Below are 25,582 nucleotides of genomic sequence, written 5' to 3'. Positions count from 1 at the left end.
CATGAGAATTAAACGGAATGGATAGAAGTAAGATGAAGTAGGACATGTTTTATACAAGGAGAAGTCCCTATTGCTTTAACGAGTGAATTTTTATTATAAATCACCATTTCTTTTATGTTCAATCATGTTGCAAATAAAAAATTCAAAAACCACTGAGAGCCATTCAGAACCTGAGATTACAGTATAAGTATTGCTCCTCCCTCTTTACATTGTTAGTGATTTAATTTATACATGCTGTTAACAAAATTAAAGACATCACAGTAATTACCTAATTTGTATGTCTTCCCTTTCCCACTGATAAAGTAGGTTTAGTAAATTCCTGTCCATTGAGACTGGTCAGCATAACAGCAAATATAATTAAATCAACATCTTCGTTAACAATTAAAATATAGATTACCATCTTTAAAAATAACTTCAAATATCAAGAGTTTACTAAACACAATTTAATATTTCTTCTATATATTTTGGTTCAGAAAGCAACTCAGGATTTCATTATGACTCTCACCCAAGGTAAAATGACATTATGATGATATTTTACTGTAAGTATGTAATGTGATAAATATTGGTACAGTGGCAACTATATTACAATATACAATGTGTCTTATATGTGTATATATTTTTGGGACACCCAGTATATATGTGTGTCAAAGTAACATGATGTACACCTTAAATTTACACATTATATGTAAAATTAATTTTAAAGTAACAAACCCCAAAGTGATATGTAGGTACATATATATTTTTCTTTCATCTTCACCAGAGGACCTGCTTGCTCAGAGAGAGGAAGGGGATGAGAGAGAGAAACATCGACCGATCAGTTGCCTTCCGTGTGCTCCTCGTCCAGGGATCAAACTTGAAACCCAGGTATGTGCCCTGACAGGGAATCAAGCAGCAACCTTTCAGCAACCACACTGGCCAGGCAATGACACCTGTGTTTTCATTTGAGGGTGATGAGTGAGAATTTCTCTTCAGTTATTTGAACTGATTTTTATTTGAGTAACAACATGGCAAAATAAAATGAGTAACGTTAGAGTCAAAATTCCTAGGTTCAGCTCCTGGTGTATCTTTGGATACATCACTGACTTTGATCCTTGTGTTTCTTCATCTACAAATAAAGCAGCTGCACTAAGACCTCGGCTAACTCATATTTCTCTTAATCAAAAAATGTTAAACCCTTGGTATTTTTACATTTGGCTCAGTTCTTTTAAGAGAAAAACATGATAACAATTACTACTCTAAAACTACAATTACCATCACAGATGTGTCAACCTTGAAGCACAATCCTAACTGGTATGAAGGTCAGTCAGGTAAACAAACATTTCCCCAAAGTTCTCTCAAAAGGAAACTATAAAAGAGGGATGAAATGAGTTTAAGAGACATGGAATTTGAAGTGACAAAATTCAAGGATAATATAAACCTCAAAAATCACAATGTAGCAGCAACAGTGCTTGACAAACCTGAGGTGATTCAAGAGAAGTGTTATGTACTATAAATTTTTAAAGCCAATTCATTCACTTACTCAACAAATATTTAGTGATCACCTATTATGTGCTTTTTGAACCATCCCAACCAGAATCACTTTGTAACGAAACACTAAATGCTCTACCTAAGCTAACAGTGAAGGACGCTGCTAGTTACCTATCCAGTGTCTACCCCCTCTTCGTTCTGCCTAACAGAACTCTGATTTTGTTCAGGAGAGTACTCGTCCTTTTCATTAGGGATTGCAAAATGATGACATTCCCATTTTATCATTCCTACATCAGTGATTTGTTGGAATAAGTTCTCTAAAAATAAACTTTACATATTTAGTATTTTGTTATACAATAGTATATGTCATATAGAAAAGGTGAGATGAATGCTTCATTTATTTAAATTTTCAAAAGAATAATTCAGTCCCCACTGGCATCCTCCAAAGGTAACTAGTTTTCCTTTTAAGTACCATAATGAAATCCTGGATTTAAGACCTAATCAATGTGTTTTAATCCATTATAGTTATTATCCTTGTTAATGATTAAATTGTGCTATCTTTGGCAGTGGAAACCTCTTTTAGTTGGTTCTTGAGTCTTTTTGATATGACTCTGATAGCGTCCATACTACCTGAAAGACCAGATGTTTTTAGGTTCATTATGCCCCAGAATTGGAATCAGCCACTTTTCTACAAAGTTTTGGTTTAGATCAGTGAGAAACTGTATTTCAAGATCACAATCTGGGCACTAAGGATGCTCACTGCTACTGTTTCTAAGTCTTTGCAGTGGGCAGAACTAGAAAATACATGTATATATTTTTAAATAAAAATAACTCATGAGTCTGGCCAGAGTGTCTCAGTTGGTTGAGCATCATCCTGTGCACGAAAGGATTGCTGGTTCGATTCCCGGTCAGGGTATACACAGAAGGCAACCAATCGATGTTTCTCTCTCTCCCTTCCTCTCTCTAAGCATGTCCTCAGGTGAGGATTAAAAAAATAATAATAATAACTCATGAGTTCAGAATACTATTTTAGTGTTTCCTTAACCTTCTCTATATTGCATCTTCTTTTTTCCACAATGAGAATCTTGGTTTACAAGGATAGCACAGATGACATATTTAGAATATCAGATATTTTTTCTCATATTATACACAAAAAATTTTCAGAATAACAACACTGACATAATCAAGAAGTGATTTAGCCCAGCCGGGCGTGGCTCAGCAGCTGAGTGTCAACCTAGGATCCAGGCGATCAGGGTTCGATTCCCAGTCAGGGCACATGCCCGGGTTGCGGGCTCGATCCCCAGTCGGGGGTGTGCAGGAGGCAGCCGATCAGGGACTCTCTCATCATTGATGTTTCTATCTCTCTCTCTCCTCTTTTCCTCTCTCTGAAATCAATATATATATATTTTAAAGTGATTTAAAAAGTAAAAAAGCTTTTGTATGGACTCTTCCTATTCCTTCTCCATTTGTTTAGTCTTGTTATATCTCCAATGTCAAAGCACACAGCTATTAAAGACTCCATGTTCCCTTGCATCTGTCATTTAGATTTAGTTACATGTAATTTCAAATTTAATGCTCTCCCAACATTCTTCTATAAATTTTTATTTTGAAATAATTGTAAACATACAGATAAATTACAAAAATAGTTCAAGTGCACCTGCACCCTGTTTTTCCTAGAGTTAACAACTTACATACTCAGTACAATTATCAGAACCAGGAAATCAACATTAGTAAAATATTACTAACTAAATATATTTTATTTAAATTTCACCATTTCCCCCCAATGTCCTTTCTGTCTGAGAATCCATGTCTCATTTTGGTTTTTTCCTTTGTCTCCTCCAATCTGTGACCGTTCCTCATTCTATCCTTGTTGCTACTGACTCTTGACAGTTATTTTGTGGAATACCTCTTAATTTGGGCTTGTGTGATATTTTCTCAAGATTAGACTGAGATTACACATTTTTGACAAAAATGCCACAAAAGAGATGCTGTGTATTATATCAGAGGGTACACGATGTCAATACTTGATCATTTGGTTAAGGTGGTGTTGACTGGCTACTCCACTGTAAAGGTCCATTTCCCCCTTTTTAATGGGTAAATATCTTGAGGGAGATTATGCTAATCTTTTGTTTCTCCACAAACTTTCACCCACTAATTTTAGCATCTGTCAGAGATCTTTCCTGCAACAATTATTACTGTAGTATTTCTCTATGGTGACTTTTTTATTTCCCTCATTCCTTCTATCTCAATTAACTGATATTTGCCTAAAGTGAAGAGCTGTTGCTTCACCTCCATTTATTTACTTATCAATTATGTACTTATATAAGTAGGAACTCAGATATTTAATCTATGGTTTAAAATCTATAATATAAATTTGTTGCTAAAAGTTTCTGCTTTCACTACTAGGAGCTCCTTCCAGTTGGTACCTGTGTCCTGCTGATGTGCCCAAATTCTTTTTGGGCACGCTGTCAGTTTCTGGCAATCCAAGATGTTCCAGGCTCATCCTGTATTATCCCTGCCCTTCCCCTGAATCAATCTCCTCTCTAAGGAGTGCTGGCTCCCTTTATTGGAGAATGATATTTTGAAATAAAAATCTAAGACTAAGAGTGCTTATTGCTACTGGGTTTTCACTGTTCTTAGATTCCTCTTATAAACAGAGGTAGAAAATATATCAATGTATACCAAACCATGTAAGTGAACAGTTATATTTATTTCTGTGTCACCCACCATTGATGATTTGTTAGTCATTTTGGCTATCTGAAGCTCATGTATGAAAAGATTTGTATAGAAAGACTCATGGAAAATAGATATTGAAAACAGTTTATCTACAGTCTTTATCTGAAAGTCAGTTTGGCTGGACATAAAATCCCTGACTTACATTTTCCCTCCTTATATGCATTACAGCATTTTCTTCTAGTATAGAACATTCTTTCAAATACAGTGACGGCAGTCTGGTTTTCTTTCCCTTAAATCACTTGGTGTCTTTGTCTGGAGAGCTAAAGTATTTCTTTATTCAAAGCCCAACAATTTTACTAGAATGTCTTGATGTCAGTTGTTCTGGGTTTATTTTCCAAGGTATAGAGTGTCTTTTCAACAAGCAGTCTCACATCTTTATTTCAGGAAGTTTTGTTAAACATAGTCTTTAGTATTTTTGTTTGTTCCCTTGCTTTGGCTTTCTGTTTTGTAGACCCCTGTTGTTTTTTTTGCTTATTTTCAAATCTTTATCTCTTTCTTCTTTTCTTTAAAAAAATATACAGCTTTCCATTTGCTATTTTTTAAACGCGCTAATTCTTGTATTTGTTGTGTAGATGTTTCTTCTGCTTTTTGAAAAATCTTAACTCTTTCCTGAGTTCTACAACCTATGAAGTTATAGTTTTCATGTTTTGTGAGAATGTTCTCTTGAATGAGCTTTCATTCTCTGCAGTGAGGTCATTCTGCTTCTCTTTCTTTTTGTTCTTGGAATCCTATGGGATTTGACCTTGATCCTTCTTAGTTGATTATTTTTGTCAAGTAGTTTATCTGATTTCCTAGCTCTAGCACTCCCCATCTGTTATTTTAGTGAGATATTCAAAATTAAAGTGATTTACACTATGAGATCACCTAACTCTATTCCTTTACCATACTTTTATTTGAACCTTCTTTTCTGCTTGTCACAACTGCCCCCATCCTATTTAATTTGGATCCTATTACCAGCAGTTTGGACGAAGCGCAGTGTGGAGTTTTGCCATGAGAGCGAGGTTTGGCTGGAGAGGTTTGATAATTCATAAGGCCCAGCTCCTTTAAGACCTTAATCTCAGATACTGTCTACAGTTTTAAATTTTGCCATCAGTATGTTCCTTTTATGGGGGATGTGCAGATTCAAAAACTATGCCCCCTCCATTTCCCCCAAATTTTCTCCTTCTGATTCAAACCACAACAAACTCGATCAGAAAAAACAACTTCAACACTTTCTCTAATCATGAGATTTCTTTTGCTTTTTCTTCTTCCCTCTCTCCCTTCTTCCTTTCTTCCTTTCCTCCCTCCTTCCCTCCCCAGTCAGCACTGATGTTTCACATAAGAAGCACTGTGGTCTGTTCATGACATAAAAATAAAAGAAATGCAAACTTCAGTGTATTTTTTTTTATCCTTTATCTTTGCTATTTAAGTCAGGACTGAAGTAAAGAAGGAATGAGGGGAATTTTAAGAACAGTACATTCTTTTTTACCTATAAAGGAAACTAGGATATCATAACAAGGTAACAATACACTTATATTTTTCTGGTCTCTCTATATTTGTTTGAAGTAAAGCACTATTTAACATGGTAAAAAAAACAGTAAGTTATTTTGTACCCAGTACAAGAACATTTTGAAACCTACCCATAAATCTCTAGACTACATCCCCACATCATATCAAAATATTTCTTTGTAGCTGTAACAATTAGCGCTCACCTTCTAGAGAAGGGGTTATAAACTCTAATGGCTAGAGGCCAAGCAGATAACATAAATAAAAAAATAAAAATAAAAAATAAAAAAAGCAAAATGCCAGAAATATAATTAAATCCTATTTTTACTGCACATAATACAAGAATGTATAATGCCAGTGATTACGTTTCAAATTGGAAAAGCCTACTTAATTTTGAATATTTTGTTTCATAGTAACTCATTATTCCTTTGATTTTGATTTTTTTGGTCATGATCACAATGCTCACAATGTTGACCTAGCACTTAGCACTGCTCTATGCAATACAAAATTTAGCCCTGAATCATTTAAGAGAGAGCGATGTTTATACTAAACACTTATGTCAGAAAGCAGCCGTTCATGATGCATGTAATGTCAAACACTGACAGAATCTAACGGATGGTTTTGTATACTGGACATCTGCTCTCAGGGTATTCACACAATTTCTGTAATTGAATGCCATCATTATCTAGTTTTCATTTTCAGCACTACGTTAGTAAATTTCGGTTTAGTCATTTATCTTGTAGTTCTTCTTTTTTTTAATCCTCGCCCGAGGATTATTTTTCCATTGCTTTTCAGAGAGTAGAAGGGGGTGGAGGGGGGAGAGAAACAGCAATGTGACAGAGGCACATCGATCGGATGCCTCCCCCACGCACCCCGACCAGAGCCAGGGATGGAGCCTGCAACTTGGCCGGAATCGAACCCAGGACCCTTCAGTCCATGGGCCAGGCCGACACTAACCATTGAACCACACCGGCCAGGGCCATCCTGTAGTTCTTCATTCCACTCTATCAATATTACTTAAGAAAGGCAAATTAAACAATATTATTTTTTGTGTTAAGTTTGAAGTCAGAAAACCTATTTCAGAATTCAGCCCATCACATCCATTTCTGGATACCAACTGCAGTGTAGAAAAGTGGGCCAGATAATTCCTTATCCACTTCATTTCCTATTCAACCAATTTCATAAAAACAAGTAAATTCACGTGTAATGCTGCAATATCCAAAGTGTTCCAACTTGTATTGCCAACATAATAAACTGAGTCTTTGGGAAAATATTTGTTGATGAGGCATGGATTTTTCCCTGAATGACATTAAAAAGTTATAATTTGCACCCTCCCTGCCCTTGGCTTCCTAGCACCTAACCATGACTAAGCCATAATTCAGTTCATACTGGTAGTATTATGAAATAATCCATAGTAAGAATTACGATGGGTAATGGAAAAAGATAACCTGAGGCCAGGCTGTGAGATTCTGATGCCACTTTTTAAAAAATATATTTTAATGATTTTTTTTTTATTTATAGAGGGAGAGAGGAAAGGAGAGGGATAGAGAGCTAGAATCATTGATAAGAGAGAAAGATCAATAGGCTGCCTCCTGCATGCCCCCTACTGGGGATCAAACCCAAAACCAGGGCATGTGCCCTGACGGGGAATCCAACCAGTGACCTCTTGGTTCATGGGTCGATGCTCAACCACTGAGCACACCAGCCGGCTTGATGCCACTTTAAGAAATTCAGACTTTTTCAGCCGGGCCAGGTGTGGCTCAGTGGTTGAGCATCGACCTAGGATCCTGGAGATAGTGGTTCAGTTCCTGGTCAGGGCACATGCCAGGGCTGCGGGCTTGATCCCCAGTTGGGGGTGTGCAGGAGGCAGCCAATCAATGACTCTCTTCTCATTGATGTTTCTATCTCTCTCTCCCTCTCCTTTCCTCTCTCTGAAATCAATAAAGATATATTAAAAAAAGAAAAAAAGTCAGACTTTTTCAGAAGGCAATTCTAATTACCTTTAGAAACAAAAACTTGTTTTAATTATTCAGTTAATGAACTTTTTAGGCCATGTGATACTACTTTTGGGGGTCCACTTTTATAGATAATGCATTTCTCCTTGGCACCTGTACAAAACATAATCTTTTTGTATTATGGGTTGAGCCACTCCTTTATATCTCCTAGGTCAGATATAAAGCATGGCCATTTAACTAATCATTAAAGAAAAATCTATTTTAGCTGCAAGAATAAGAATGGTAATTTTATTCCTTCTCCAGTTTCTGTTTATTTTTCCTTCACATCTGATTTCCAAATATCCAACCATACCTTTGTCACATTTTGCTTTACTATTCTAACAACATTAGGTATTCTCTAAGACTGTTTGCAGCTTTCAAGCTCCCTGTGGAGAGGCAATGTTTGTTTATATCTGAGAGTAATAAAAACGACAAACAGGAATCTTTATTTGGTCTTGCTAAGGAACAGAACACAATAACTACACCTGAGAGGAGGGAGTAAGGGATAAGGCTGTGGGGGCTGAATAAAAAGGTCTACTCCTCCAAATAATGTGTGAGTACAGCATCAAAAGTGCACGGAGCCCCAGCCGGGTGGCTCAGTTTTGGTTGAGCGTGGCCCCAATTCACCAAGGTTGCAGTTTCGATCCCTGGTCAGGGTTTGTACAGAAGGCAACTGATCGATGCTTCTCTCTCATATTGATTTTTCCCTTTCTCTCTCCTCTTTTCTTCTCTCTAAAAATTAATGAAAACATATGCTGGCCCTCCCTCCTAGGAGCAACCCCACGCCTTTCCCTTTCCTTTTTCCTTCTCTTCCCCTCCCTCCCTGACCTCCCAGGAACATTACCATTAGCTTCCTCAGTCCCAAGTTCCAAAGGCCCTTTCATAGCATCTATAACTTGTTTGCTAATTTCTTCTAGGAATTATTTCTTCCACCTCTGTAATTTTACCAAATAAATGTTCTCTTATAGTTAAAATAAACAAACACAAAAAACATATCCTTGGGTGAGGATTTAAAAAAGAAAAGTACACAGAGCCCTGGCCAGGTTGCTCAGTTGGTTAGTGTGTCATCCTGATATGCCAAGGTTGCCATTTTGATCCCCAGTCAGGGCACATACAAGAAGCAACCAATGAATGCATGAATAAGTGGAACAACAAATTGATGTTTCTCTCTCTCTCTATTAAAAAAAAAAAAAGTGCACAAACTCTGGAGAAAGATAAGAGACTTCCCAGGTCTGAATATTAGGTGTGCCACTAATAGGCTGTGACCCTGGAAAGGTTACTTAAACCTCTCCTTGTCTCACTTCTCTCATCCAAAAAAAAAAAAAAGGAAATAATACAATGTATTATTACCTAATAAAATGTTGCAAAGTTTATATGACTTAACATATGTAAAGCACTGAGAACAGTACTTGGCACATGGTATGGTACATGTGTTAGCCTTTTTATCAACTACAGTGCAGGCTTCACAAAAGCAAGGATTTTAATCTGCTTTGTTTACTGAACTCCCATGCCTAAAATCATATTTGGCACATAGTAAGTGCACAGTATTTGTTAAATGAATGAATAAATAAGAAACATTTTCATTTAGAGTAAGAGAAACAGTAGAAACACTATTTAAAAGAGAGAAGGAAAACAAGGATTTAATGTCTCGCTCCTTCTCCTCTACTTTTTCAAGAGATGTCCTTCCCCACAAACTTTGTCCTACTTTTGTTGAGTATTATAACATCAGCATTCATTGTGGAATATTTTCACAAACTGCTATAAGAAGGCCTTTGCTGCATTCATTTCCAAGCTTAGGAGAAGATAGCCCCTATAACCCTGCTACTCAAAATGTGGTCCTCTGACCAACATCAGTGTCATCTAGGTCCTTGTTAAAATGGTAAATCAGCCCTACACATAACAGAATGCATATTAAAATTTGAGAAGTACAGTTCTAGACCACTCTAGATAAAGGGCATAGACTTTACAAGGATCAGGGCTCAAATCTAGGCTCTCACACTTTATTATCTGTAAGACTTGGGGCAAGTTTATAAACTTCCCAATTCCTTCATCTGTAAAATTGAAAGAGTAATAGTAGTTGCCTCCAAGAGCAGCTATGAGGATTGAACAAAAATGCACAGGGAGCATTTAATAGGCTGCAAAGAAACAGGACATGCCAATAAATGTTAGCTGCTTTTATTGTTAAAATTCCCCCTCCTCTACTATAACACTCCACAGTGAAATTTTAGAATTAAACACTAGGAAGAGGAGCTTTATTTTACAAAGGAAATTGTTTGTTTTGCTTTTCTTTCTAATTTAAACTACACAATGAGCCCCCCCCTTCAAGATCAGTGTGAAATTCAAGTTCACCTAACAGGAATAATTGCCTCTTAAATTTCTGTTATCTTGCCATCTTTTTCCAATTTATATTCCCTCTGGTCTTAACTGTCACTGTGCATGAGAATAGCCAAACACATGGATGAATAACCGAACTAAATGACCAAGTGAATGAACACTATTAAGTCTAAAGTCAGAACTAATCCCTAAGAAGCGCTACTTAGAAAGTCTGGAAATTCAATAGGGAGTTTAGACTCCTTTAAAAATATTAAGCTTTACTGAAATAGCCTACAAATTGAGTTTGAACATATTGAAAAGAATTTTTCAAATCAGAAATACGGCTCACAAATAAAACCACCACAGATATTTGAAATCCTATAAACACTGGCCAAAGGAGAACAATAATTAGGATTTTGGTAAAAGCAATGCTTAGTATGTAGAAATATTACATCCTACATTAAAGGGCATAATTACTTGTTTTCAAGTAATGCTTGCAGCTAGTGCATGATTTTATGAACCATTTTCTCAAAGCGGCAAATCAGGTAGCAAGAACATACTGCTTTCGGTTCTCACTGAAACAGTAGAATAAAACTAAAAGCAAAGGAAGAAAGCATGATTAGGAGAGCAACTTCCTTCCTCTGTCATTAAAAGGTGTGTTATCAACAAAAAGTATTAGCTAAAAAGGTGTTAGACAAAATTTCAGTTGGTTTTCTTCCTTCTGGGAAGGTTAGGACTTGGTTCTGTACTTCTAGAAAGGTTAGAATTTGATCTGCTTACTTAGGCAAATTGGAAAACTCAGTCAGAAAATCAGGTTTAATAGTTATAATTATTGTAGACTTTGAGAGTTTGCTAGGTGCAACCTAAACAAACAAACAAAACCAAACCTGCCAGAAAAACCTCAAAACCACTTCGCATCCATTAGAATGGCTATTATAAAAAAACAAAAATAAACAAGTGATGGGTAGGAATGTAAACTGTGCATAAGCTATGGGAAGTGGTGTGGCGAATTCTCAAAAAATTAAAAATAAAATGACCATATGACCCAGAAATTCCCCTGCTGGGTATATACCACAAAGAAATGAAAGCAAGGACTCAAAAAGGTATTTGTGCATCAATGTTCACAGCAGCATTATTCATAACAGCCAAAAGGTGAAGAAAAAAAGTAGCCACTGACCGATGAATCAGCACCATGCGGTGGATACATACAGTGGGATGCTCTTCAGCCTTAGAGAGGAAGGGAATCCTGACACATGCTACGTGGATGAGCACTGAAGAGATTATATTCAGTGAAATAAGCCAGTCGCGGACAAACATTGTATGACTTCTCTGATGTAAGGTTCCTAGACTTTGGCTGCCAGGGGCTGGGGACAGGGGAAAATGAGTTCGTGCTCAATGGTCACATCCAGTTTCAGCTCAGGGAAATGACTGTGGAGACGGATGGTGGTGACGGCTGCACAACGTGACTGTACTTAATGCCTCAGAATTATACCCTTAAACATGGTTAAAATAATACATTTTAAGTTATGTATATTTTACCACAATAAAAAAAGTTTGCTAAGTTATCTTCACATTCTTAAACCAGTAAAAGATATTATGTTTTGATGATATGAATATTTTCATTTAAATTTTTTAAATGTCCAACATAAAAAAGTACTCAATTTTCTTTTTGCTTTTTTTCCTTTTAACTAAAAAAAAGATCAACCTCTGAAAATTCCAATTTAAATAGTTAGGAAGAGGAGTGAAAGAAGAGAGAAGAAATTACAAAACAAAGCAAAACAAAACACACAAAAAAAACCTTGTTTAGGTGTTTCTTCCTCCTTTTTAGTCTCCTCATCTTCTAAGCTGGGGCTTCCCCGTGAAGAGTTGTCCTGGTGGCTGGAGTTTTTCAATAGTACAGGATCAATTTGTGCTTTCAGGAGTGCAAGAGTCTCAGCCAACTCATTTCGATTTCTAAATAAGGGAAAAAATGAGACAGTATAAAAATCTTTCTTCTGTTCTAAAGAGCTTTCAGAATAATACGTATTAGAAATTAAATTTAAAAATAAAAAACACTTTAGGAACAACCAAATCACTGGTACAAGCTAGAGCGCATTAACCTTGAATTTTAAAATTACGTATTAGAAATGAACATGTTCTATGCAATCTCTAAGGAGTACAAAATCAATGTAAAACTTGCTTGAAAAAGCATTTCTTTTTAACAGAATGATTCACATTCTGGTTCATTTGAAAATAAGAACTCTTTCCCACCTACAGAGAGAAAAACATTTGATATTGTTACAAAACTATGATCCAAGTCTGAGTAATTAAATGTCAAAAAGTCAGCTGTAATAATACAGTTCAAAACCTAAGAATTTGGGTTACTGATGTTGTTTTGTCAATTATAGTTTATAACTACAGGAAGGGAATTCATTTTGAATCAAACACCTACCAACCAGGTGTGAGAGATCCCGCTGATCCACATTCTTGCTAACATTTGGCGTTGTAAGTCATTTTTATTTTAGTCATTCTAGCGGAGGTAAAGTGGTATCTTGGAATGGAGAATATGCCACCTCTGAATGTACCACTTTGGCATATTATTTTAAATTAAAATTACTTGAGAAACAGCTGGTGCAAAGACACTCTGACAGTGTTGCGTGCTCCTGAAAGCGGGGAAATAAATCTCCCAGGTGAAGATAGCCGACCTATACAAAAGGTAGAATGCGCCCGTATCACCAGAGACAGGGAGTCAAGGCTGAGAGGATATCTAAACAGGCCTTGGTACTGCCTCACTGATTCACTACCCCATGCCCAAACTTCTTTGTCTTGTCAATTATTCACAAATTCATTGCTTCTTTGTCTAAAAGGTATAAAAGCTGCCTTTTCTGAGCCTCAGATCTTATTTTGGCACCTGGTACATACAAAATTAAGTTTGTTTTTCCCCCCACTTCTGCTAATGTCTTAGGTCAACTTAATTATTACACCAGCCAAAGAACCTAGAAGGGAGAAGGTAAAAGTTTTCCTCTCCTATAATCTCATTATAGGAGAGGAATTAAATCGAGGTTTAAATCGAGAATTTTCTGATGAATGATGATGTTGAAAACTTTTTCATGTGAATATTGGCCATATATGTATGTTTATAAAGTAACCATTCAAAAGTCTGTATAAAACTTTATCTTCCTTAGCAGACTTGATAAAACAGCACTTTCAGGAGACTCTCTAATCTTGAACAATCACTTAATGGAGTCTGGTCTAAGATTTGCTAAAATTCTCTCATCAATAATATTAATAACCAAATACTAACCACTTGTGGTGTTCACATTTTTTGCTTATCTTTTTTATTCCTAAGGAAATGTTCTTGACATATCCCTGGTGTACACTAATATCACTTATAAAATATTTGATCACATATAAAACATATTTTTCTGTACTTTCATTCAGGCCTAAAGTAGGGATGAAATAATTGTAATAAATATTATTCTTCCATGGCAATGTTTACTTGAACATTAATTAGAACAACTAGACACTGGCTAGAGCTTAAATATTTTTGGTTTTGAAACCTATTATAACACTTGCCTAAACCATACAAAACTTTGATAACTATGTATGGTACCAGCTGGGAAATATGGAGGGAACACTATGTAAAGTATATCGACTGTCTAACCACTAAGCTGTATACCTGAAATCAATACAAAATAAAGCTGAAGGAAAAACACACACAAAAATTGCCATTTTTGTAGGTTAAACATCATAATCATACGGTTCAATGAAATTTAACTACTTTATGCTTTTGTAAGTAACTTAATAAATCTTGTTTAAACTTAAAATGTAATTCTTCAATTAATACTTATCTAGCCACCTCATATATATATTTATATTATAAATTTTACAACAGAAATGAAAATTGCTATTTAATAAAAATTTTAAGACTGTGAAGGTGCTATAGTATTACAATTTTTAAAAAAGACTTTTTTCAGAGTAGTTTTGTGTTCACAGAAAAATTGAGAGGAAGGTACAGGGATTTCCCATATACTCCCTATTACACAAGTAGAAATACAATATAAATTTATTAATTTAATGAAATAAGGAAACATTAGTGTGACAATCGGGTGTTTAGAATTTGGCTTTAAATAATACTACATAGCTTGGAAAAGTTGCCTGGCACATTGCAGATAAGAGGCAAGAGATACACCAATGGAATTTTGCCCTTTCTTCTTTCTGTTAATAAATATTTCTTTTATGAAAAAAGTGCTTCGATCTTTGGGGTTAGAAATGTTGTAAGAAAAGCCAATAGTTAAAAAGGTTGGGAGAAAGACACAAATTTTTATTGAACATTAGCTATGGTTCTAGTATGATTTCTCACATATTCCTCACAACAACTGTCTTGGGGAAGTGTTACCACCCTTGATTTAAAGTTCAGGAAAGAAAGTAGAGAAATTTAGTATTCTACCTACAGAAGGTAAACAGGAACACAGGCTCAAACACACCTGTTAACTCTAATACCTATGCTCTTTTTCTCGCATCATGCATTAGGTATAACACACTTAAAACAGTGTGCAAGAAAAGTTATTTTAAGTATGTATGACTAATCAATAATAACCATAATTATTTTTCTGTCATACTTTCCTAGTCTACAAAGTAGGAGAGAATATCTCTTAAACAAATATGCAAGGTTGATACAGGAAATAAGAAGTGGTAGTAAAACATCATGAACGGAACCTCACTCAATGTAGGTATTCAGAGAGAGAGGGAGGGTAAACTTTATTTCAGGACTACTTTGTTCATCTCCATTTAGTAAATTAACTATATAGAGGATCATATTATAACATGAAAAAAGGGTGCTTATAAAACAATAGCCCATGAGTTCATTCGATTCACTTTTATTCTTAGGAAATGAAAGTTGAGCTTCTCTGACTCAAACAAATATTCTAAATTTCTATGGGTTATCTCTTCAAAACATTAACATTTAATCACTAATACAAATCTGCTAAATTCAAAATGAACAAAAATGGGTGAGTTAAAGACAACGCAGTGTTTCATAAGCCAGTGGTTATATATCTATTAATTCTCCCTACTTTAGTTATAGATCCTCTGATATTTTCCAAATTAATAATAACTGCAGGTATTAATGGAAGAAATTCTAAATAATTAAGTTGCAAAAATAGATCAGAGACACAAAGATTCTGAATAAACAGTCCCAGTGTCATTTATTGATTTTTTTTTTTAAGTCGTATTTCAAGGTTTTACATTAAATGTTTCCATTCAAAAATATCCATCAATACAAATTTTTAAAAATCAAGATTTTAAAAAAAGTTTATGGCAAAAAAGCACAATCTTTCTTAGATTTCTTCAGAACCCCAGTAATGTACACACAGTAAAAATAAAAAATATACTCAAGTATCACGATGAATTGGCCAAATTAAAATAATTAGGAATAGCTAATCGTAATAGAAAACTATAGTTAAATAAGAACCAAATAATACTCTTCTTCTATTTTTGTCTAACAATGGCTTTTTTGGGTGCATATTATCAATGTTAGATTGTGGCTTCCTGAAGTACAAGCTTTATGTTCTGATATGGACCACATTGCTAAATACAGTTATTGATTTGATAATTTATGAATTAAGTGCCAACTATGGGTATTATGCTAGGCACTAAGCTAGGTCCTGGAAATTCCTCAGCTCCAGAAAAAAAGAACCACACCAGTCTCAGAGATTATATCTGAATAGAGAAGAGATCAAAGTAAGGAAAACACAAACAAATGTAACAAGATTCCAATGAAAGATACCTGACAATGCATTTCCATGATGAGCCATCTTGATCATCTTGTTCTTCTATGTACATTCTGACATTATGATCTTGATCCAACTGGTACCAGTACATGAGGCCATCTTTGTCTCGACCAATTGGCTGGAGACGCATGGTATCGGCATCCTCCTCATTGATAATATTCTTGAATTTAAGATTGTCATCAAACTGACACTCGCAGAGGTACTGAAAAACAGGCATAACACAGCTTAAAATACCCCACATAAATGTTTCTCCGTTACAGTAAGTGTGATACATTCAATCACAGAACTGATTCAGGGACCGAAGAAGAACGAACATGCACAGCTTATTAATCTTTTACTATCCTCTCCCCTGATTTTTCTAACCTGCTTAGGACAATCAATTTAAAAAGATAAATTCTAAGTTAACATTTTATTTTAATATTACATAATTTACAAGTTTAACACAATCAATGACACAAAAATCAAGTTATACTTAAAAATAAAGCACTGGGTCTGCCCTAGCCAGTTTGGCTCAGTAGTTAGAGCATCAGCCCGTGGACTGAAGGGTCCTGGGTTCGAATCCAGCCAAGGGCACGTACCTCAGTTGCAGCCTTGATCCCTGGCCCCAGTCAGGGCTGGGAGACAACCAATCGCTGTCTCTCTCACATCAATGTCTCTTTCTCTCTCTCCCTTCCACTCTCTCTGAAAAAAAGCAATGGAAAAAATATACTTGAGTAAGGATTTAAAAATAAATAAAATAAAAAGCACTGAGTCTGTTTGCAATAAGTCGCCCAAATTGTCTCATGATATAAAATTTTCAATGATTCTTTCTCTCTTAAAGCTTTTAAACGAACATTATTCTTGAAATGGCTATCTGTTTTCAAAAGCTTGAGATATATGTAGTTTTCAAGAAAGGTAATCTCAATGATAGTTGCCTCTAGAGAATTATCTTCATTAAAAGACATCCACATAACTAAATAAAAAACTGACTTTTTGTTAAACATTTTTATATATGATTAGAGTATAAAGTCAGGATTCTTCCCTGAGCCTCTCTGCCCAGGCAGATAATATACGAAGTTCCTATCATAGTCTCTTTGTCTTTGTCTGTTATCTAGCCCAACAGTCTCGCTTCTGTGAAAAGTACTTTTCTTCCTTCAGTATGCTGGCCACCTTAATAACAATTAGTGCCAACACTCTGAAATGAGTAGTAAGAGAAAGTGAAACTCAAACTTGAAAATAAATCTACTTTGAGGAGACCTATTTTAATCTAGCTGGTCTGGTTATGTGGCATGCCCCTAGTCATCTGGAAAACTATCAAATTACTAATTTAGTAAATCAGTAAAAAGATTAACCACAGTTTACAGTATGTATTAGCAATGACTGTGAAGGCTGAAAACAATGAATAAAATTAATTTGAGGCAACTGCTTGCCCATTCTACTATAGTCCCTAGAAGCACAGATCATTAAACTTAGATATACTTGTATACTAATACATAACCAAAAATAGTAATTTAAAAAATAGACTTTTGTCACCAAAAAAATGAAAGAAAAAAATCTACTGTCCTTTTCCAATAACAGAAATGCCTACTTTCTAGTTATTTTTCAAGTTCAAACAGGAGTCAAAGTGAATTTTTAAATTAAAATAATTTTAACAGATAATAAACTTATTACCTTTAGGAGTGCTAGTTTGCATTCAACACTCATTTCAAGATAGCCTTTCTTCTCCATCTCCCACGCCCAGGTACTATTAAACTCTTGGCATATCTGCAAGAGAAAGTTAGTATCTTAATACATCAAAGTTTTATTTAATAGATAGTTTTGCTGTATAACTATGGGTAACTACTCTTGATAATATACATTTATAAAGGAAAAAGTTTGTAACAAACAATCCAATCCAATTCTACCCCAAAACGTATCCTACTTAAATACACCAGAAATGTTTCTCTCTGCAGCTCTCTCCTCTGCTCTTGAAAATGTTATACACACTTTTGTGACACATTTTCCCAAATGCAAGTAATTATCTGATTCTGTCTCCCTACGTGGCCTGGAATTTTCTGGAGGGCAAGCACAACAGTTTATTGATCTCTAAGCCTAGAACAGAAGTAGGTTGAAAAACATGCCAAACTACAGGCATATTTTAAATCAAGCCACTCTCCAACTAAATGTTCTCCTATTTATGGGTAAAGATCCTACTGCTTAGCATTTCAGACCCTCTATAATACGGCATAAACTTAAATTTCTAGACTTCTATCCATATACAGGCATTTCAGGCAAACCAGAGCACCTAACAAGCTTAGGAAAGATCTAGATAACCACTCTACTCAATAATAGGGACTAATCAGGAGAAATGCCTTGGGTTCTATGACCTATGAGCCAGTTTCTTCAGCAATAAAAGGGGAGCAAGAATAATACTGACCTTAAAGGTTATGAAATAGGCATAAAAATGACACAAAGTACCTATGAACTTCAATAAAATCTGTCTTTATTGTCTTTAACTAATGCCTGGCTTTGTTTATCCTTGGATATCATTTGGATTGAAATTTTTATTTTACAACTGAGAAACATGAAATTTAGAGAGAGTCCTTTATCCGGTGAGTCCACAAATATTTACTGAGTAGTTACTCGCTAGCAGTAGCTTAGTCAAGGATCTGGGGAAGACAGACAACTTGCCATCATGGAGGTTACATTCTGGGAGGTAGTTGAACAGGTAATAACAAAAAAATTTCAAGTAGCCCGGTGGGTATGGCTCAGTGGATTGAGTGTCGTCCCATGCACCAAGAGGTCACCGGTTTGATTCTCAGGTCACAGGCCCAGGATGTGTGTGGGCTCTATCCCCAGTAGGGGGCCTGCAAGGAGGCAGCTGATGTTTCTCTTTCTCCCTCTTCCTTCTTCTCTCTCTCTCTCCCAATAAAAAATAAAAAAAAAAAAAACATTTAATTTTTCAAGTAAAGACAAATGCTATGCTGCAAATAAAATACTGTGATAGTTTGAGTGCTATTTTGCATTGGGTACTGAGGGAAAACCTCATTTTATTTTATTATTTATTTTAAAATATTTATTACTGATTTTTAGAAAGAGAGACATCGATTTGTTGTTCCACTTATTTATGTATTCACTGGTTGATTTTTTTATGTGGCTTGACCAGGGATCAAAGCCATAACCCAGGACGACATTCTAACCGACCAACCTACCTGGCCAGGGCAAAAAAAAACCTTTCTAAAAGGTTGACATTTGACACAAAAAATTGAGACATAAAATAGAAGTAAGTCGCAAAAAGATCTGGAGGAGTAATGTTCCAGGCAAAAGAAACAAGCTAGCAAAAAGGCCTTAAGGTCTGGCATATTAGGAAAACAGAAAAGATTAGTCAGTTTAAACGGAGTAGAACAGCGATTTTTAACTAATGTGCCGTAAGAATTTTTAAAACATGCAATACCTATTTAGTCAGGTGCAAAAACCTCTTTTCCCTTAGATTGTCAAATTACAGAAAGATAACAGCCAACACAACACTAGCCATCTGGTGTGAACGGGTCAAAATTATACCTCTAATAATTTCTATAGCCAACACAATGCATCTCAAAGAACATTATAAGTTCTTACTAGAGTAATAATAGCATTTACTGCATGCTTACTATGTGCCCAGTGCTGTTCTAACTGCAAACTCAGTCAATTCTCACAAGCATTAGACAGGTGTGCTGCTATCCTCAGGAGAGTATGTGCTTTAGCCAAGGGATGAGGGAAACAGGAATTACTATCTTTAGTCATTCATGAGGAAATCAGTATATATTTAACATACCGATCAGGTCATTGTCACCAATTTGGCTGTGGAAAAAGGCCAGACTAAGAACTATAAATCATCTAGCTCCGTTATTTATACTTAAATTACACCTCACCAGATCTCCCTGACACAATATTTAAATATGTCCAACTGTTTTATATATATTCTTTCTAACCCAGACATTTACTGAGCATATTAAGTACTGGAGGGCAAAATGAATTAATAGTCAGTCTCAGTTCTAGGAAATTCAGAGAGAGAGAGAGAGAGGCTAAGTCATGTAAACAAGTAGTCAGTGAGTAATCTACAAACTAAGTAAATGATATAATTATAAACTACTATGAAAATACAGGAGAGAAACCCTAATTCAGCCTATGGATAAGGGAAGATTAAAGAAGGTTTTTATTCAAGTGATGACATTTATGCTACGACCTGAAGGATGAAGGAAGTTTTACCAGATGAGGAGGTAAAGAGCATTTCAGGAAGAAAACAACAGAATATGCAAAGCAACAGGAATGAGTGATATGAGTGTCACTGTGAAGGTGAACAGGGAGTTCTTTATGCTGAGCTCTAGAACCCTAGATCTTGAGTGCTTGGGGCTGGGAGTGGGCAGAGACAAGCTGTGAAGGAAAGTAGTGAGCAGGCTGTGAAAGGAGGTCATGTCTTATAAATATGGGGACTCAACATGCATTTGGAAGTACTGATGGAAAATAGTTCTGTTGGACTGTGCAAGGCAGGAGGGTAAATTCTGAGGTTAAGGAGATCTACTAAAGCCTGTTTTGCAACAATTCAAGAGAAAGGCGATGAAGCCTGAGCTAAGCTTGGCAGAGAATACTCAAGGAAAGGCAGATTCTGATTGTTAGCGCACTTATCTTACGAAAGCAGTAACAGATTTTATGTTTAATATATGGTTTTACTATTTTTTAAAAATTTATCTTTATTGTTGAAAGTATTACAGATGCCCCCTTTTCCCCCCACCACTGATCCCCTCCATCCCGCATCTGCCCCACCCCTAGGCCTTCTCCACAGTATTGCCTGTGTCCAGGGGTTATTATGGTTTTACTATTTATGACAGAACTTTCTCATACATTATTTCATTAGAGGTGGGTATCCTGTAAAACTATAAGACTTTTGAAAGCAAAAGGAAATTTGATTCATCTTTCCATTTCCTACAGTACCTACCAAATACACCGTCTTGCTGACAGTAGACAATAAATACTATATCAATGTTCTCTGTTAAAACTACTAAGATAACCTACTATTATGATGGAATATGTGGGAACACTGCCTATGAGAATGCATTAAAGATTATATAGAAAGGATGTTTCTTTAATTCCTTAAAAATATATACATGAACCCTAGCAGGTTTGGCTCAGTGGTTAGAGCGTTGGCCCATGGACTGAAGGGTCCCAGGTTCGATTCCAGCCAAGGGCGTGTACCTCGGTTGCCCTCTCCAGTCCTTGGGCCGAGTGCAGGAGGCAACCAATCGGTGTCTCTCACATCAATGCTTGTCTGTCTGTCTCTTCTTCTTCTCCCTCCCTCCCTCCCTCCCTCCCTCCCTCCCTCCCGCTCTCCCTGAAAAAGCAATGGAAAACATACCCTCGGATGCGGATTAAAAAATAGTAATAATAATAAACAGAAATTTAAAAATTAAAAATACATACATGAAATATTTCAATGGCAAGATTTCTCAAACATGATTTTGAAAATCAAAAGAACACCAAAATCCCAACAACTGACCAGAGCATGGGCATGCATTAATTAGTTAGTCCATTCCCCAACATTTTATCAGGAAGCTGCTGTGTGCCAGTCATGGTGCTTCAGGATAATAAGATACAAATTTGAGACGCTACTCTCAAAAGTAGTCTATTCTGAAATCTTAGTCAAGAAAAAGGTACCCTGAAAGTATCTGACACAAGTCCAGTAAGAAAAATTAAATCTAGACATAAAGGGCAATAAAGCTTTAGTATCAAACAGGTTGACTGTCAAATCTGGGTTCTATCAGTGTGATCTCAAGTTAAGTCAATTACCTCTCTGAATTTCAGGATCTTCATCTGTAAAATGGAGGTTTTGTTGCTAGTAAAAGAGATTGAGATAAAAAAGATGCCTATCAGATACTTGCTGTGCCATAGCTCCCTTATATAAATGCCAACCTGAAATGGCTCTAGAGATTCACCACAAGAACCAATTGGAATACGAGGGAAAATAGAAGACATTAAGGGCTGGCAGGAAGTAGATCAGTGCTCTTCAAATTGTACATAAACATTGTTTCATGATACTTTTGTTTCAGATCTATACAAATATAGATAAACATGTCTAAGATTTCAATAAAATCATTGGTGATGGATTTAATTTCCTACTTTCATTTTCTGGGTCATTAACCCTATGTTATACTAAATGGCTTCCCTTGTAATGCTCTGTATCCAATACTACAGTGATTATACTGAAGCTAAAATTAGTGCTAGATTTAGAGAAAACTCCCTGTTGCATTTTTATAAATTTTATTGTGGAAATATATATATAATAAAAATAAAATTTGCCATTTTAACCATTAAGTGTTAATGGTTAACACTTCAGGGGCATTAATTACATTCATAATATTGTATAACCATTATCATTTTTATTTCCAAAACTTTCTTATCACCCAAACAGAAGTTCTTTAACCATTGAGCAATAATAACTCCCCACTCACACCCCCACCCTGCAGCCCCTGGTAATCTATAATCTACTTTTCTGTCTATATGAATTTGTCTATTTTAGATATTTCATGTAAATGGGTCAATCCTATATTTGTCCTTTTGTGTCTGGCTTCTTTCATTTAGCATCATGTTTTCAAAGTTTATCCATGTTGTAGCACATATAAGAACTTCATTCCTTTTTAGGGATGAAAAATACTCCACTGTATGAATATACCACATTTTTATTTATTTATTTGTTGATGAACACTTGTGTTGTTTCAACCTTTTGGCTATTATAAATTATGCTGCTTTAAACACTGACGTACCAATATCTGTTTTCAATTCTTCTGAATACATAGCTAGGTGTGGAACTGCTAGGTCCTACGGCAATTCCATATTTAGCTTTTTGAGAAACTGCCAAACTTTTTCATAGTAGCTGCACCACTTTGTATTCCCATCAGGAACATATGAGGCTTCGAATGTCTCTTCAGCCTTACCAACACTTATTATTTTCCTTTATTTAAAAAAAAATAGCCATTCTATTAGGTGTAATCTCTCGCTGTAGTTTTGATTTGCATTTCCCCAAAGACTAAAAACACTGAGCATCTTTTTATGTGCTAATGTACTGGTCACTGTATACCTCTGGAGAAATGTCTACTCAAAACTTTTGCTCATTTTTAAATTGGATTGTCTTTTTGTTGTTGGGTTTTAGGAATTCCTTTATAGTCTGGATATTAAATTTTTATCAGTTATATGATTTGCAAATATTTTCTCCCATTCTGTAGGTTGTTTTTCACTTTCTTCATAATGTCCTTTGCTGCACGAAAGTTTTTAATTTTTATAAAGTCCAATTAATCTATTTTTTCTCTTGTTGCTCATGCTTTTGATGTCATATCGAAAAATCTATTACCAAATCCAAGGTCATGAAGATTAATCCCCATGTTTTATTCTAAGAGTGGGGTTTTAGCACTTTTATTTAGGTTGTTGATCCAGTTTGAGTTCATTTTTGCATATGTATGAGGTGTCCGCTGCATTTTCAAGTTAAGTTTCAACAGATATGTATTTTTACACTATAAGCAACAGTAAAAAGTTTTTAAAATGCTACAATAAGTACTCAATAAATCTTATATACGCTGTCCTCTCATTTTCAACTCAGACAAGAATCAAGACATGCAAATCATTAACATAATACTTTTTAATGTGTTCCTAAAGTTTTTATACATAGAACTTTTAATTAGGAGGCTCTATTTTCACTTCCCAGGCTTATCTGCTTAGCTCAAGCAGTGCAAAATAACTTTAAATTTCCATTTTTATGTAACTTCACTGGGCAGGCCAAAGACAACAGGGGGCATGTGGCTCCAGGACAGTGAGTCTGCTCAACCTCACTCAGCTTGGTTGGCCCCACCCCCTTGGATAACCGTGAGGAATTCTGGACAAACATATCTGTTTAAAGAATAACTGGAGCCCAGCCGATGTGACTCAGTGGTTGAGTGTCGACCTAGGAACCAAGAGGTTATGGTTAGATTCCAGGTCAGGGGCACATGCCTGGGCTTCAGGCTCAATCCCCAGTAGGGGGCAGGCATGAGGCAGCTGATCAATAATGTTTCTCTCTCATTGATGTTTCTATCCTACTATCCCTCTCCCTTCCTCTGGCTATGAAGGAGCAATACTTCTAAGTATGTAATTGAAAGGTCATCACCAACTCAAGTGAGCACACTTGAAAAACACCTCTGGAGGGGAGAAGCAAGTTCCTGAAGTCTACTCTGGGATACTTTTCAACGAGTTTCCCAGCCATAATTAAGGAATTACTGCTTGTTTCTCTTTGGGAAAGCCTTCAGGTATATATATTATCATCAAAAAACATTCATTGTACCACCTGAAGTCACATAGGAGGAGGCGAATGGAAAATTGAAGAAAATGCACCCCAACATTTCTGTGTCCACAAATATGCACGATTTGGCTCAAGTTGCTGTCAATTTCCAAAGGAATGCCAGCCACAGAAAAGAAAATGTTCCTTAAAACTGCTCTGCTGTTTCCCTGATAATTAACATTTAAACATTTGCTGGGTTCCAATTATTTGACAGGCACACTACTAAGAGTATTCACATATACTTTCATGAGAAAACAGAGGGTCAGCCCTAGCCAGTTTGGCTCAGTGGTTAGAGCGTCGGCCCGCGGATTGAAGGGTCCTGGGTTTGATTCCAACCAAGGGCATGTACCTCGGTTGCAGGCTCCATCACCACCCCAGTCAGGGCTCGTGCGGGAGGCAACCAATTGATGTGTCTCTCTCACATCGATGTCTCTCTCTCTCCCCCCCTTCCACTCTCTCTGAAAAGCAATGGGAAAAATATCCTCGGATGAGGATTAAAAAAACCCAAAAAACAGAAAACAGAGGGTCCAAGAAGCTAAGTAACTAAATTATACTTATACACCTAGTAATTAGCAGACTTCAGGTTTCCTGTTACAAATCCAGTGCTCTTCTATACCACCACATGTAATTAATTCATTTATGGTGGTAAGTTATGACTGCTCACACATTACCACAGATGAAATGATACTCACTCTAAGGAACATTTTAAAGTGAAAATTATGTAAAACTGCTTTCCAAGATATAAAGCATTTAAGTATCATTCTGTGGCATTAGACAGACCTATGTTCAATCCTTGCTTCAGCATCTACTACCTATGTGACCTTGGGAGTTATTTAATTCTCCACGATCTGCTTGTGGTATGCATTAAATGCTAATGTATGTAAAATAGCATAGGGTATAGTATATAGTAAGCTCTCAAATATTAGTAGCTCTTATCATTATTATGTTTTAGAGAAACTGAAACCTTCATAAACTACTGGTGGGAATATTAAATGGTACAGCAGCTATGGAAAAGTCTGGCAATTCTGCAAAAGATTAAACATAAAATTATCATATGACCCAGCAATTACACTCCAAGGTATATATGTAATAGAAATGAAAACACATGAATACACAAAAAGTTGTACACTGATGTTCATAGCAGCACTATTCCTAATAGCCAAAAGTTGACAAAAATTCCAGCAGTCATTAACTGATAGACAAACTAAATGTGGTATAATCCATACAATGGAATAGTATTTACCAATAAAAAGGAATGAAATACTGATACATGCCACAACATGGATAAAACTTGAAATCATTAGGCTAAGAAGTCCGATACAAAGGCCATATGTTTTATGATTCCATATATAAGAAATGTCCAAAACAGGCTAATCCCTAGAGATAGAAAGTAGATTAGTGGTTGCCAGGGAAATGGGGAGAGGAGTTGTGATTATGGCTGATTGTTAATGGGTACTGAGTTTCTTTTTGGGGTGATGGAAATGTTCTGGAATTAGTGGTCATGGTTACAATACATA

At 35.8% G+C, this 25,582-nt stretch overlaps 1 protein-coding gene across 5 annotated transcripts in view; it reads right to left on the bottom strand.

The window, feature by feature from the left end:
- Window positions 1-25,582, bottom strand: part of RSF1 (remodeling and spacing factor 1) — a 103,301-nt gene that overhangs the window by 33,393 nt on the left and 44,326 nt on the right. For 4 of the 5 annotated variants that reach the window (XM_081153281.1, XM_081153283.1, XM_081153282.1 and 1 more), the window contains exons 3-5: window positions 17,417-17,509; window positions 15,763-15,968; window positions 11,794-11,948 (exon numbers count right to left, since the gene is read on the bottom strand). In XM_081153281.1, coding sequence (XP_081009407.1) covers window positions 11,794-11,948; window positions 15,763-15,968; window positions 17,417-17,509 — 454 coding nt within the window. Of the gene's footprint in view, window positions 1-11,793; window positions 11,949-15,762; window positions 15,969-17,416; window positions 17,510-21,547; window positions 21,590-25,582 lie in introns of those variants that run through there. The other variant, XM_081153285.1, reaches the window with a different exon arrangement.

Source organism: Miniopterus schreibersii (assembly GCF_964146895.1).
Source record: "Miniopterus schreibersii genome assembly, chromosome: 12".
NCBI classification, from domain to species: domain Eukaryota; kingdom Metazoa; phylum Chordata; class Mammalia; order Chiroptera; family Miniopteridae; genus Miniopterus; species Miniopterus schreibersii.
The sequence above is the reverse complement of the archived record's forward strand: the minus strand, read 5'-3'. Positions and strand labels throughout refer to the sequence as shown.